Here is a 13,595-nt window from a genome sequence, read left to right on the forward strand (position 1 = left end):
ATTGTTGTTATTATTATTATTACGGAGTATTAACATTTTTGCCAAGTAAGCTGCCATATAGGCGTTTACCTGAAGTAACTTGATGGTTAACCTGCTAATGGGGTAAATTGAGCTAAAATTGTAAGTTTATGTATCTAATTGTACTTTTTGAAAGTTCAAGGGCCTAATTGACTTTTCGTGAAATGTTCAGGGGCCTATTTGACCCTTTTCCCGAATTTTTATATTGGAGAAAAATAAATACAATATAACTAATGAAATTATTTCTCTTATTTAATTTATTGATAATGAATAAATTTTTTTGAATAAAGACATTGTAGACACATAATTCTAAATTAAAGAAATGCATATGTATTATTTTTTGGTGTAGCTACTAAGTTATTATTATTTATAATTTAATAAGAGTAAAATAGAGTACTAATTATGCCAACTTTGATTGGGATGAGGTTCGAACCTAAGACCTTTCTTATTGAAATCAATGAGTAAGTTAACATTAACTAACATAAATTAACGAAAAAATTAACGAAAAAGTTAACGGATAATCATATTCATTAAGGATAAATTAGAAAATCTTAAGAAAAAATTAAAATCTGATCAATCTGAGTCATTCATTTGATTAAAAAATTTGACCGTTATTTTTTCTACCTATTATAGACCTAACTTTTTTGAGCTTTTATTAGTATAGTAGATAGTAGATGTACATAATATATTAATTGTAGGTACATAATCTAGACAAGATCTATCATGCGCACCCTGATTCCCAATATGTGGTCCAATGGTATCCGGGTTGGATTTCCACTTGGAAGGTTGTGAGTTCGAGCCTCAGTGGAGGTGTTATTAGCTCTTTGTGTTTCAATAGGTTGAGAAAGTATATGAACAGATACTACAATGTAATAGAGCTAGTAGCATTCAAAAAAAAAAAAAAAAAAAAAAAACTTTCTCCTTTCAAAAAAAAAGCAATTAACTTTCTTGGGTTTCAAGCAATTGTTAAACCATTGCCTAAAATATAATTTGAAATTAGCATTTCCTATTTTCATCATAATATGAAAAATTCTATTAAGCACGAAGAATATTCAAGAATAGAACGCTAGATACGTATTAAATATATTACTATTACAGTTTTCACATAACGGTAACAATTTCATCCTTTGATGGAAAATTATAATTTTTTTAATTCTTCAAATTGCCAATTTTCATGCAATTAGTTAATGGTCTTAAATTTGTGGGACAAATATAGTAAAGAATTTTTTTGTTAATTATTTAATTTTTTAAATATAATCTAATTCCTATCCCCAAATATAATTATCCATATCCCTCCAACCAAACGGGCAAAACTAGTCCAGTCCCATTACTAGTCGGACTAGAAATCTATATACGAACTTCTCTTGCCCTGTTTTTTTGGTCTCTCCATCTTCCTCAATTCACAAATCTCTCCCTCTATATCTGAATCAAGGGTTTTTCCGCTTCCAATCTCCGTTGAATCGCACCGCAAGAGCAAGAGTTTCGATCAGTGAAGAGAAATCCAGGAGAAGCAGAGCAAGAAATCACCAGAATAAATTAAAGATGGTTCTTGGATTGAAGCGGTGCCTCCCGGATTCAATGAGCGGCGCCGATCGAGGGTTCTGCTTCTCTGATCCCAAGAAACAGCGAAGAAGCAACGATGTTCTTCCCGGAGAACTCGAAAGGTGCGTTGTTAATCCCCATAATGGCGGCTTTTTGGCGCGAAATCCTCCAATGGAATGCAGCGGGATTCTCGATTCCGAATCAGGGCCAAAACCCTATCCTTCGCCGGAAGATGTTATTCCAGAGATGGTAGAAGTTGTGTGCAATGACACAGAAGGGGTTTATTTTCCCGGCCTCCATATGGTGCAATGTGGGTGCAGGCCGTGTTCGATCAAGAAAAACAACGCCAAGAGGAGCGTCGGCGATTGGGAAAAGCACGCCGGGTCGAGAGCTAAAAAATGGAAGGTGAGCATAAAGGTGAAGGCCACAAGGCAACCCTTGGGAGAATGGGTTTCAGAGAATTCCGCAGTCACTACTCGAGGACATGGGTTTAACTTTAATCCGGGATTAAACCCAACCCGACTCTCAGCATTCTTAACCCAAAAACACACCCCCATAACCCAAAAATGGACACCAGAGCGCTGCGCAGTCTGCAGATGGAACGAAGACTGGGAATACGACAAGATCGTAATCTGCAACAAGTGCGAAATGGCAGTTCACCAAAAATGCTATGGAGTAAGTCACATCAATGATTTCACCTACTGGCTTTGCAATGCCTGCAAGAACCCGAGTCTCAACCCGGAATGCTGTCTCTGCCCCGTCAAGGGCGGCGCATTGAAGCCCTGCGACGTTGAGCCGTTCTGGGTTCACGTTATCTGCGCCTGGTTTCGTCCCGAAATGTGTTTCCCCAGCGACAAGATGGAGCCGGCCGTCGGGCTGATGAGAATCCCGCCCAAGACTTTCCACCAGACCTGCCAAATCTGCAACCAGACTCACGGGGCGTGTATGCAGTGCTGTAAATGCAGCAACACTTACCATATCACCTGTGCTTTTCGAGCAGGGTTTTACATGGAAATGATGTTAATAGCCAATAAGAATACTAATAGACTGATATTGTATTGCAATATCCACAAACCTCCCAATCCAGATAGTAAATTAGAGATGCGAACTCTTCACAAGAACAGAAATCAGGCCCTGAAAAATTCCGTGCCCTATTCATCATCAAATGAACCTGAACCCCAGCCTAAAATTGAAACAAAGCCAGATGATCAAAGTTCAGAACCTGAAACTTCTAAGACTGATTCATCATTAAATGAACCTCAGCTTGAGCCTGGAACTGAAACAGAGCCTGATGATCAATTTTCCGCGGCGAGATGTCGGGTCTACGATAGAACAGCTCGGAAAAGAGATAAACCGGAGGCGATAATCAACGCCAGGCTGAATTACGGAAAGGAGCCGGAAAATGGGCGGGGATTCTCGTCGATGCCGGAGAGGATGAAGCATCTGCAGAGAACGATGAAAGAGCGAATCTGTTTCGGCAAGTCCGGGATTCACGGGTGGGGGGTGTTCGCAAGGCGGAGAATCCGGGAAGGGGAGGTGGTGGGGGAGTACGTGGGGGAGGTTGTGCGGCGGAGCGTGTCGGACGTGAGAGAAGCTCGGTACAATGCGGAAGGGAGGGAGTGTTACCTGTTCGGGATCAATGAAGAAAAAGTGATTGATGCGACCATGAAGGGGAACTTGACTCGGCTGTTCAACCATTGTTGCATGCCGAATTGCTATTCCAGGATAGTGAATCTGGGGGAAGGGGATTACGGGGTGGTTTTGATAGCCAAGAGGGATGTTGGTGCAGGTGAAGAACTTACGATGGACTACATGTTTGATCATAACAAGGATTATAAACCCACCACTCCCTGCTTCTGTGGAGCTCCCAATTGCAGGAAATTCATGTAATTTGTTTGTTTTAGTGACAAAAGGTGTAACCAATCATCCCGGATACCCCACCTAACAGAATTATGGAGGGATAGCACTAGCACTAGCATGTGTTGTTGTAAAATGGAATAGGATTTGTTTCAATTCTCGACTGAGATTAAGGTTATCCTTTGACATACTTTAGAAAAATATTACTCTCTTCTGCTTATTTTATGTGTCTAGTTCGCTTGATTGAAGTTATTTTTAATTCAATTTTTCATAATATTAAATTTAATATTAGTATACAAACTTTATATATTTAGAAACTACATTAAAAAGTACTATTAAACACAAAAAATTAAATTTAAAATAAGCAAAAATACAAAAAAAAAAAAAAAACAAAAATGAAAGAATTGATTTGACCAATGAATTGTAAGTAGGGCAAACAAAATGGGACAATGAATACTTTCTAATACCTAATTTAGTCCTCGGCTATAATGATTTTTTTTTTTTTTTTGTTTTAGTTCTAAATGTATTTTTGTGTTTGGATTCTCGACTTTGATAATTTTATTTAATTGAGTCATCGTAACTGTAGCATAATAATTTCTATCTATTAATACCCAATTTAGTCTTGAACTATAGTCGCTTTATCCAAATTAGTCATCGACTATAGTAATTTTTCTCAATTTAATTATTAATTCATATAGTCGATTGAGGACTCAACTAAGCACAAAAAGATAAATATAACTAAATCGAGAAAAATCACTATGTCTAAATTGCGTATTACTAACTGTTAAAGCAAAAAAGCGGCAGGATAAGAGAATGAAAAGCAGAAGATGTATTCAAGAATAACGAAGGCCATCTGAGGGTGGTATGCACTGCTCATTCGAATCCTCTGCTGCTAAAGTACGTGTTATATTTCTATACAAACTGTTGGACGTGTTTCATTATGACTTTCAATTTGGAATGGTAACAGTAAGTGGTGAAATCATACTAAAAAGTACTTAACAAATTATAGATACTAAAATTAAAAGTAAACTTCTAAACCAAAATAAATCCTAAACCCAACAACAACAACAAAAATCCTAAACCATAAACTCTTATTAAAGGTGATGAAACCATTTCACAAAACTTTTGTATATCACAATATGCACTCTATAATATTATTGAGTTTGAGTACATTTAAAGTTTGAGTTATTTACAAAAGTATCAAAACCTTTTTTTCTTTCTCTCATTACTTTAAAACCATTATATCTTTTCATATCGAATACTTTGATTGGTTCCTAATTTTCTTCTCAACGTAAATTTTTATTTGATTCAAATCATATAACTCTTAACCAAAGAATTTAATATTATGTATTTATGTTTCAACAATGCTACCAAACACATGGGGGGCATTTAGCTCACAAATTGTAAGATTATCTTCCGAGAAGTAACACGAAATTTTGAAAATGTGAGATTAACATATTTATTTAGAATTATATTTTAAGTTATATTATTTAATTTACTTAAATACCCTCGTAAACAAATAAATATTATTATATGACCATATATCTTATTTTATTAAAATATATTAACTCTCAATCCAAGTTATATCCCTGATTTATATCGTTAATTTTTTATACATTATGTTATAAGAGTTGTATTATACAATTTTTGGGACAAAAATATTGCAACCGTTATAACTTCTATTATCTTTTCCCATTATAATTACCACGCACATGCATACACAATATCTTTTCTTATATTTTCAATAGTAATATTAATATATGTAGACATTATATATTGGAGTATAAAACTCTTACTTTAATAATATTAATAATATCATAATTATTAATTTATTACTCAAATTATCAACTTTACTTTTTTTTTTTTTTTTTTTTTTTTTTTTTTTTTTTTTTTTTTTTTTTTTTTAAGGAAACTATACTTTTAATATAATATCAATATCAATTATACAACTATGAATTTGAAAAAAAATATTTTAATATATTTAAGACTTTAACATTGAGTATTAATATTGTGCATACATTTTTACGCATCACACATATAAAATACTAGTTATTTTACATAAGTATGAATATATTATTATTATTATTATTATTATTATTATTATTATTATTATTATTATTATTATTATTATTATTATTATTATTATTATTATTATATCTATTATAACAAATATAAAAGTTACTCAATTTGTCCCATTTTATCTGTCCTACCTACTATTCATTGGTCAAATCAACTCTTTCTTCTTTGTTTATTTTTTAAATATTGTTTACTTATTTTTTAATTTGGTTTTTTTTTTTTTTTTTTTTTTTTTTTTTTTTTTTTTTTTTTTTTTTTTTTGTGTGTGTGTTTAATAGTGCTTTCAGTGTAGTTTTTAAATATATAATTCTTGTATACTAATATTAAACTTAATATTATTAAAAATTTGATTAAAAATAACTTCAGTCAAACCTCGTTAACCGAATCAAACACATAAACTGGGTTTATGGGACAGAAGGAGTTTTTGATAAGGGCAAAATTAAATTATTAAAAAGTAATGTAAGAATACTTAAAAAGATAGAGGTAACTACATTACCTCAAAATTCTATGTGGCAATGATATAAAATTACCGAGTATCACATAATGTGATATAAACAATGTTTTTTTTTTTTTTTTTTTTGAGATCAAAACAAAACTTCATTCAAACAATCTTACGAGCTAATACAGGATTTAAAAATAAAGGAGAAGTGACATACCACTCCCCACATCCTCCTAACAAAGAATGGGCCTCCTTAGTAACCGTATGAACATCACACCGCTTAACACACGAGAATTACAACTGATCAAAAGTATCAGCAAGTTCCTTTACATTATCTAAAATTAAACCAAATGCACTATCCTCAGAGTATCTATGAATAGCCACCCAAAAAAAAAAAAAAAAAAAAAAAAACCGTATCCATAGTTGAAAAAATCGCTAGGCGCCCATCGGGCGCTCGGGGAGCGCCTAGCGCCTAGGGCGCCTAGGCGGGGATTAATCGGCGCCTAGGCGCCCGTGCATTTTTTATTTTATTTTTTAGTTTTATAAATTTCTTTAAATTTTTTAATACTTGATAATTATAAACTATTTAATACTTTAATAGTTAATACTAAAATATTAAATATTAACCTAAAAAACATTTAGAGTTTGAACAATTTAAGATTATTTCGCTCAAAAAGATGTCGTTTTGAGTGAAATAACTCACTTAAAAAGAATGGAACAATAGTTATTTGGTCGACTAGGCGACCTAGTCGGTGCCTAGGCGGCATAGTCGGTGCCTAGGTTGTTAGTGCCTAGGCGGCCTAGACAACACTTAGGCGGCCTAGTCGGCCGCCTAGCCGGCTAGTCGCCTAAACCACCGATTATGCTGATATGCTAGGCGGCCGGCCAACGCCTAGCGCCTAGGCGCCAATTAATCGGTGCCTAGGCGGGATTTTTGCAACATTGCCTGTATCACATTATCTTATTCCCATTTCCCACTCTCCACCTACAGTCCTACACCCATCCCGAATCAACCCCTGCACCTCCCAGATATAAACAATGTTATATCACATTATCATACTCATTAATTAGGTAAAGTTACATAACTTGAACTAAATGCAGTCTAAGGTAATTAATGTTTTCAAAATTTCACATTACATTTCAAGAAGCAATCCTATTAACTGAGATAATCTCACATTATGTGGATCAAACACCCCATTAAAGTTATTAAAGCATAAATAAATGTGAAGGCAGACATACTAAATTTACAGGAGATAACCATCAAAGAATTGATTATACTAAAAGAGTTCCACTTCAAGTACACAATGCATGCAGCCTAGTGGAGCAGAATAAAACAACAGGGAAAGCAACTGCTTTCCCTTTTGCCGTATAAATTTCTGAGTCATTTGTAAGTATGATGCCTTAAAATCTTGAAGATTCAATGAGATCGCCTCCGTTTCCTATGTGCTTCCATAATAGGTTGAGTCAGTCATAGAAGAACTATAGGTCATAGGTGAGATTACAACCAGCCAACACCATAATAATAGGTAATAAGCTTCAAAGTGGGCAGGGAAAGAAACTGCCGGCTTTGCTGTTGTTTGAAGAGTTTTTTGGTGAAAATCACCCCTCAGTCATGTTTATGGAAGGAAAGTATCTCATGACGAAGCTCGAAAGTGACCAAATACAAATCACACCAAGGACTTGGAGTACATTTAAGAGTGCACCCAGTGAACTGTTTATTGCCAAGTTGTGAGGTGTCGTCTCGGCTCCCCTTACTGTGAATGAAAGTGCTGTCACCAGTTGTGCTGCCCTGTTTAGTTGGTGCAACCTATAAACCTGTCAAATTTCCCAAAAGGGAGCCAAAAACCCTCATTAAAAAAAATTTAGGAAAAAAAAAAAAAAAAAAAAGACTTGAGCTTCTATAATTGAGAAGCAAAACAATGAAACTCTAGGCAATGGGTCATGTCATTCCAATCTAATATGTGTCTACAAACACATAATACGTTAACAATATATTGGCCCTGTTTGGTAAAATGGCTGTTAGCTGATTGTGTTAATTAGAGGGTATAAATAGTTGATAACATTAGCTGATTGTAGAAAAATGTTTGGTAAATTAGCTGTTAGCTGATAGCTATTTGGTATAATTTCTTTTCTCAAAAAGCTAATTGAAAAAGTTGTTTGGAGTAACTTTTTGAATTTTAGCCTTTTAGAGTTGCAAAAAGCTAATTAACCAAACATTTATATTGATATTTTAACTAAATCAAACAATTAATAGTGGTCAAATAAGCCAAAAATGGCCTATAGGCCAATTTTCTACCAAACAGGACCATTATGTGTCTGCACTTAACAGTTTATGTGTTTGTAGCTATCATTTTATGTGTATGTAGTTAACATGTTATGCACCTTCAATTTATTTACAAGTATATAAACTATTAACTGCAAGTACAGAAAATACCCCCTCACACCCCTACCCCCCTCCCTCTTTCGTTTTTGTTCTCTTTTCAACACACAAGACTTGAGCTTCTATAGTTGAGATGCAAAAGAATGAAACTCTAGGCAATGGGTCGAACCCCCACGGAAAAATCAATCTGGCTAGCACTTTGCCCCTTAATTGGGTTAGCCCAGTGAAAACATGGATTAGTCTGAGTATGGTACGGGCTTAAAGGTGCCTCCTACAGTTGGGGTCTGCTCAGGACACCTCGTGGTCTAACCAAAAAAAAAAAATTATGTATATTTTTACCTGGAAAACAACTGGAATAACAGGCCATGAAGGTGACTTCACATATCTTGCATATTGCTCAAACGCAAACTGTACAACAATACCAACAAGATACGGGGCAAGAGTAGCAGAAGCCGCTGGGCCAGTCCATGGCCAAACAAATCCCATTGTCACCATTGGAATTGTAAGACTCAGACCCAAGATAGCAACCGAAGAGATTCTATATGCCAATGGTGGGGGGGTAATATTTCTGTTACATGCTGAAGATACCAACTCAAGTGGCCTTCTTAAATGGTGAATTAGTAGAAGAAATATTGCAACTCCACAGTAGAAAAGAGCCTCCGTGAAAAACAGTATAAGGAAATCTGCATGCAGAAAAGTCAGTATAACAAATGGTAAGAAAAGTTATATTGATTCAAATATTACTCCCTAAATAAATAATGCTATTTTAATATTTGCATATCAATCAAATAAGGTTAATTCTTGTGGCATATACATAACAATTTGTTAAAATGTACTACGTAAAAAGTTTAGTTGTGGGATAAGTTCCACCTACCAGTTAGTAGAGAATCCTCAAAAATAGTAGATATTATCCTGCGTAAGTAGAGCGAGGGAACGATGAAAGAGGCTATAAGAACAGCAGGACCAACAACCCACAACAGAGTGCTTTCGTTCTTTCCACCATTAGACACAATGAGCTCATCTTCTCTTCTGTAAGGACGATTATAAAAAGAAATTAAGCCAGGCCTTCCTCCTCCTAATCCTTCAGCTTCAACATCTGAAGCATCTGCAGAGAAATCTTCAATAAAAGGCTCTGGACTTTTTTGCTTAGAAGCATCTTGTTCAAGCTCACTATCCAATAATTGATCCTCCGAGGAGAGAGCAAAGAAGTTGAATTGCCTCTTTGAAAAACTTCCGTGCATCCTTAGCTTTCCATGCATGAGCTTGTATGACCTAACAACTTAAAATTAAAAAAAAAATGAAAAGAATAATGACAGAAAGTCAGGAAAAATATACATAAGCTTTAAAAATCCATAAAGTTTGAGGTATGAGAACAAATGTTTAGGACTTTAGAGAAAATAATTGGATATATGACCTATAATTTAGGGATTGAACCTTCACAAAAAAAATTCCAAGTTCAAGTACCTACATTTATCATTGCTTGCAGTATCTGCACCAAAATGCTGCATGTCAAGCAATCTGAGTCTTGAGCTAATCTGAAAATGGATGGTAAATTCAGCAGAATAGTAAATATCCATGTATTATTGTGTCCATTACAACACATGGGGCATAAAAACCACATGGGACAACAGGGAGATGGATAAAGAAGTTTTAGACAAAAGTAGAAATGTCATGAATTACAAGCTCCCTTTGTTCAATTAACATTAAGGGTCAAGAACTTTTCACATTAATATTTTATATTTTGGTTTACCAGGATGAGTTTGTACTAATATACTACCCTTGCTACAAAAAAAAAAAAAAAAAAAAAAAAAAAAAAAATGAAGAAGAACAAGAAGTCCTGTTTGAAAAATCACACTTATATAGAGAATTTATGCATAGTTAACCATTATTTGTATTGTATACTTCCATTTTTGCCTTGAAGGCAGTATTCTAATTCATGAATCATTAATTCCAATCTAAGAAAAGGGGTATTCTTGAAAATCAACCAAGAAACCATTGAACTTTTATGACATCCCAAAAAATATAAAACAGGACACTTTTAGGGAACGGGGGAATTAAATTTATGTATGTGTGTGCAGTTTATTTACCATTACTCTCCCAATAACTATGCTTCTATTACTTTTTGGACTGCCATAGATCTTCCTCTTATTTAGAGTTTTAAGATGATAAAAACAACTTTGAATTTCATAAAGATTCCATCTGTTTGACTAAATTGATGAGAAGTTGAGAACTGCAAAACTTAGCACTTAGGACTCTTTTCACATAGGCATTTTAGTCTTTAAGCACTTCATAATGGGGGACATGAGATTTGAACCCAAGTTTAATGCCCAGACAAGGGCTTAGCTTACCACTAAGCATCTAAACTAAACACCAATTCTTACTTGCCAAATACTGAATCTGATGGAGAGATATCAACATACATTAACGAAGTGAATTTAGCCACAAATATGATAGAGCTGTTTATCATTTTCTAAAGTAACAAATAGAAATTTTCAAGGAATACATTGCACTCCTCAAACCTCCACTCTATAAATGTAATACCCAAAGTTAACTAAAAAAGTACAAACGGCTGAAGAATTAACAATACTGATTTTAAAACAATGCACTTAAATGCATTCATTGCTCTAATAGGCATTCCTGGAGTGAATTGCTAATAATTTGTATCGTAATGCTGACTAGATAACAAATTAATATGATTGGTTAATTTTATAGATAACTGATTTAAATTAGTTTCTTTAGGAGTAACATATATATATATATATATATATATATATATATATATATATATATATATATATATAGAAGAGCGCTCATATGCGGCGGGATCTTACGGTGCGGCGGTGCGGTCAAATTCCAGAATACACCAACAGTGTTAACAATATGCACCAACAGTGTAATAAAAACACACCCCAATGAAATGTAATAAAACATCACAAAATACACCACAGACTCAAAAAAACACACCATATAACTCACCACCCCCAATGGTGTATTTCCAAACAGTGTATGGTGTTTTTACTCACACCTAATGGTGTGTGTTTGGTGATGCAGGGCTCTGTTTACTCTGTTTTGTGTGGTGTATTTCCTAACGTTGATGGTGCATATTTGGTGAACTATTGGTGTTGCCGCACCGTAAGAAATAACAGCACCGTAAGACACTACCGCACTTGAACCCGCCTCTATATATATATATATATATATATATATATATATACATACATACTGTAAGACTTTAGGGGTTGAATTCCAGAACGAATTTGTCTATTCTCTTCTTTCTTTAATTTATTTTGGTTAACTATTGATCACAATCTTTTCTAGACAAGATTGAGACATATGTTAAATTCTGAATAATGCATGTCTTGTAAGTGGTAGAGAAGCCATTTTATGTATGTAAGATCATCACAATCATGGCTTAGAATTACCATTTATTGAATATCAGGGGAAAATTCATCATATGGAAATAACACATTCACATATGAATTCATCAAAATTACATATGACATTTACTCATGAAATTCATCTCACTGTAACTCACTCAAGAGACTAATGTATTGGAAAATATACACAAACAGATTATAGTGCTCCAATTCTCTAACAGATTAAAAGAAAATAAGTAAACCACTCGATAATTATTGCCATCCAATACCAAAATAGACTATCAAAGAACAAGTAATTGGAAAAGTTTCTGAGACTAAAGATGAAGCACTATGGAACGCTGACGGTAAGAAAAATTAGAATATTTCCAAAAAAAAAAAAAAAAACTAAAATAAAATAACGCACCATGCGGGCTTTCTTGGATTGAAAAGGCAAAGGAGAGGTGAAAACAGAGGAAAATGAAGACCCAATCTTGACTGACATTTCTTCTTCTTCACAACCAAAAAAAATCTTCAACGTATATGTGAAATATTGTAAAGAATTTTCTGACAGAAAATTCAGAGAGGAAGTGATGAGGGTTCAGAGATTTTTGAGGGGTGTAGCCTGTAGGGGGTTTTACAGAAGGCGGCTTTTTACCGTTCTTGTTTTTTTATTATGATAATTTCACTTTTGACCCTGAGGTTTCTCACTTTAAAATTTCGACCCCCTTCTCTCTTTCTTTTCTTTTTTTTTTTCTTTTTTTTTTTTCTTATTTTTTATTTTTTTGACCCTGAGGTTTCTCACTTTAAAATTTCGACCCCCTTCTCTCTTTCTTTTCTTTTTTTTTTTTCTTATTTTTTTTTCTTATTTTTTATTTTTATTTTTAGCACAATGCATACCATTACGACAAATTATTTTATGAGCTACATTTTTTTTTTAGTATTATTAACTCTTTTATAATGTAATATCTGTTTACAAATACTTTTTCAATTCAATCTATTAAAGCACAAAGAGTCACTATCCTATAGGAGTTCGAATTTGTGACTACTCATCTGGGAGAGTCACAGTTATGCACTTATGCTGCTCGACTCTGATACATATTTACTTTTTAATATACAAAAATTTGTTTTTAATTAAATAAATATTTTGCCGAGCACCTTGTGCTTAGATGGCACCTCTAAGAGGTAAGGTCACAGGATCGAACTCCAGTGGTGGGGAATTAACTCTTTGGGCTGCAACGATAGTGAAAGGTATAGATGATTGCGGTAATTTGGGACAACAAATAATATCCGGAGTATTCGTGTTATCGAACCACAGGGAGATGGGGTACTAAGCACTAGCTACTTGGTTACTCATATGGAACTAATCTGAACGAAACTTGAAGATTGGATAATTGTAGATAATAAAAGGCAGAATAAACTAATTAACAAGGTGTTGTAAGCAATAGAGCAAAGCAGGATTCTTGGGATCACAATGTTTAATCACCTAGTGCCAATTAAAGTTTGTAATATTTAGTTTGGAATTAAGACTTGTGTGATAATGCAAAGTGGAATAGAATTACTCTTGTAATCTCTATCCCTAGTGAATTTCTACTCTCGTGGCTTAAACACCCGATAAGAACAAAGAACAACATTAAATTATTCCCAATTACTACCATCTCCTCGATGCGCAACAATCTAGAATAAAATTTCCCAACCAAATTGCCCTTTCTCAAGGTGCAATAGTCAAGTGTAATCGTGTGTGCCCTAGCTTGTGTCTAACTCTCGTTATGACATGAACATGGCTATGAAGCAAGTAATTTAGGCCTTTAATTACTAACAACAACAGATTAAAACAAGATTGCAACACAAATCATAAAACCAAACATAAATATATTAAAGAACTAAAGAACTAGGCACATAGGTTCATAAACAAATTCACCCAAAAATC

At 34.0% G+C, this 13,595-nt stretch overlaps 2 protein-coding genes across 3 annotated transcripts; one reads left to right on the top strand and one right to left on the bottom strand.

Annotated features, from left to right (window-relative positions):
• The first annotated feature begins 1,560 nt into the window (after window positions 1-1,560).
• LOC109170753 (histone-lysine N-methyltransferase ATX4-like) lies at window positions 1,561-3,450 on the top strand. Its single transcript, XM_019319906.1, has one exon. The coding sequence runs from the start codon at window positions 1,561-1,563 to the stop codon at window positions 3,448-3,450; it is 1,890 nt and encodes a 629-aa protein (XP_019175451.1).
• A 3,721-nt stretch (window positions 3,451-7,171) lies between these two features.
• Window positions 7,172-12,290, bottom strand: LOC109170750. 2 transcript variants are annotated; one of them, XM_019319902.1, is made up of 5 exons: window positions 12,093-12,290; window positions 9,781-9,847; window positions 9,187-9,591; window positions 8,652-8,995; window positions 7,172-7,747 (listed from the first exon to the last, which is right to left on the bottom strand). In XM_019319902.1, the coding sequence occupies exons 1-5, from the start codon at window positions 12,168-12,170 to the stop codon at window positions 7,532-7,534; spliced, it is 1,110 nt and encodes a 369-aa protein (XP_019175447.1). In that variant the 5' UTR covers window positions 12,171-12,290; the 3' UTR covers window positions 7,172-7,531. The 2 variants fall into 2 exon arrangements, with proteins under 2 accessions (XP_019175447.1, XP_019175448.1); XM_019319903.1 differs by lacking the exon at window positions 12,093-12,290 and having other exon boundaries at window positions 9,187-9,584.
• Between the last annotated feature and the right edge of the window lie 1,305 nt (window positions 12,291-13,595).

This window comes from Ipomoea nil, unplaced genomic scaffold (genome assembly GCF_001879475.1).
Source record: "Ipomoea nil cultivar Tokyo-kokei standard unplaced genomic scaffold, Asagao_1.1 scaffold3338, whole genome shotgun sequence".
Lineage (NCBI taxonomy): Eukaryota > Viridiplantae > Streptophyta > Magnoliopsida > Solanales > Convolvulaceae > Ipomoea > Ipomoea nil.

What these genes read in the sequence shown, in the direction of transcription:
- LOC109170753 (XM_019319906.1), top strand. Translation starts at nt 1,561, where the DNA reads ATGGTTCTTGGATTGAAGCGGTGCCTCCCGGATTCAATGAGCGGCGCC.
- LOC109170750 (XM_019319902.1), bottom strand. Translation starts at nt 12,170, where the DNA reads ATGTCAGTCAAGATTGGGTCTTCATTTTCCTCTGTTTTCACCTCTCCT. An exon ending in AATCCAAGAAAGCCCGCATG is followed by an intron (nt 9,848 to 12,092) that starts GTGCGTTATTTT and finishes ATCCATTTTCAG; the next exon opens with ATTAGCTCAAGACTCAGATT. An exon ending in TGAGGATTCTCTACTAACTG is followed by an intron (nt 8,996 to 9,186) that starts GTAGGTGGAACT and finishes TTCTGCATGCAG; the next exon opens with ATTTCCTTATACTGTTTTTC.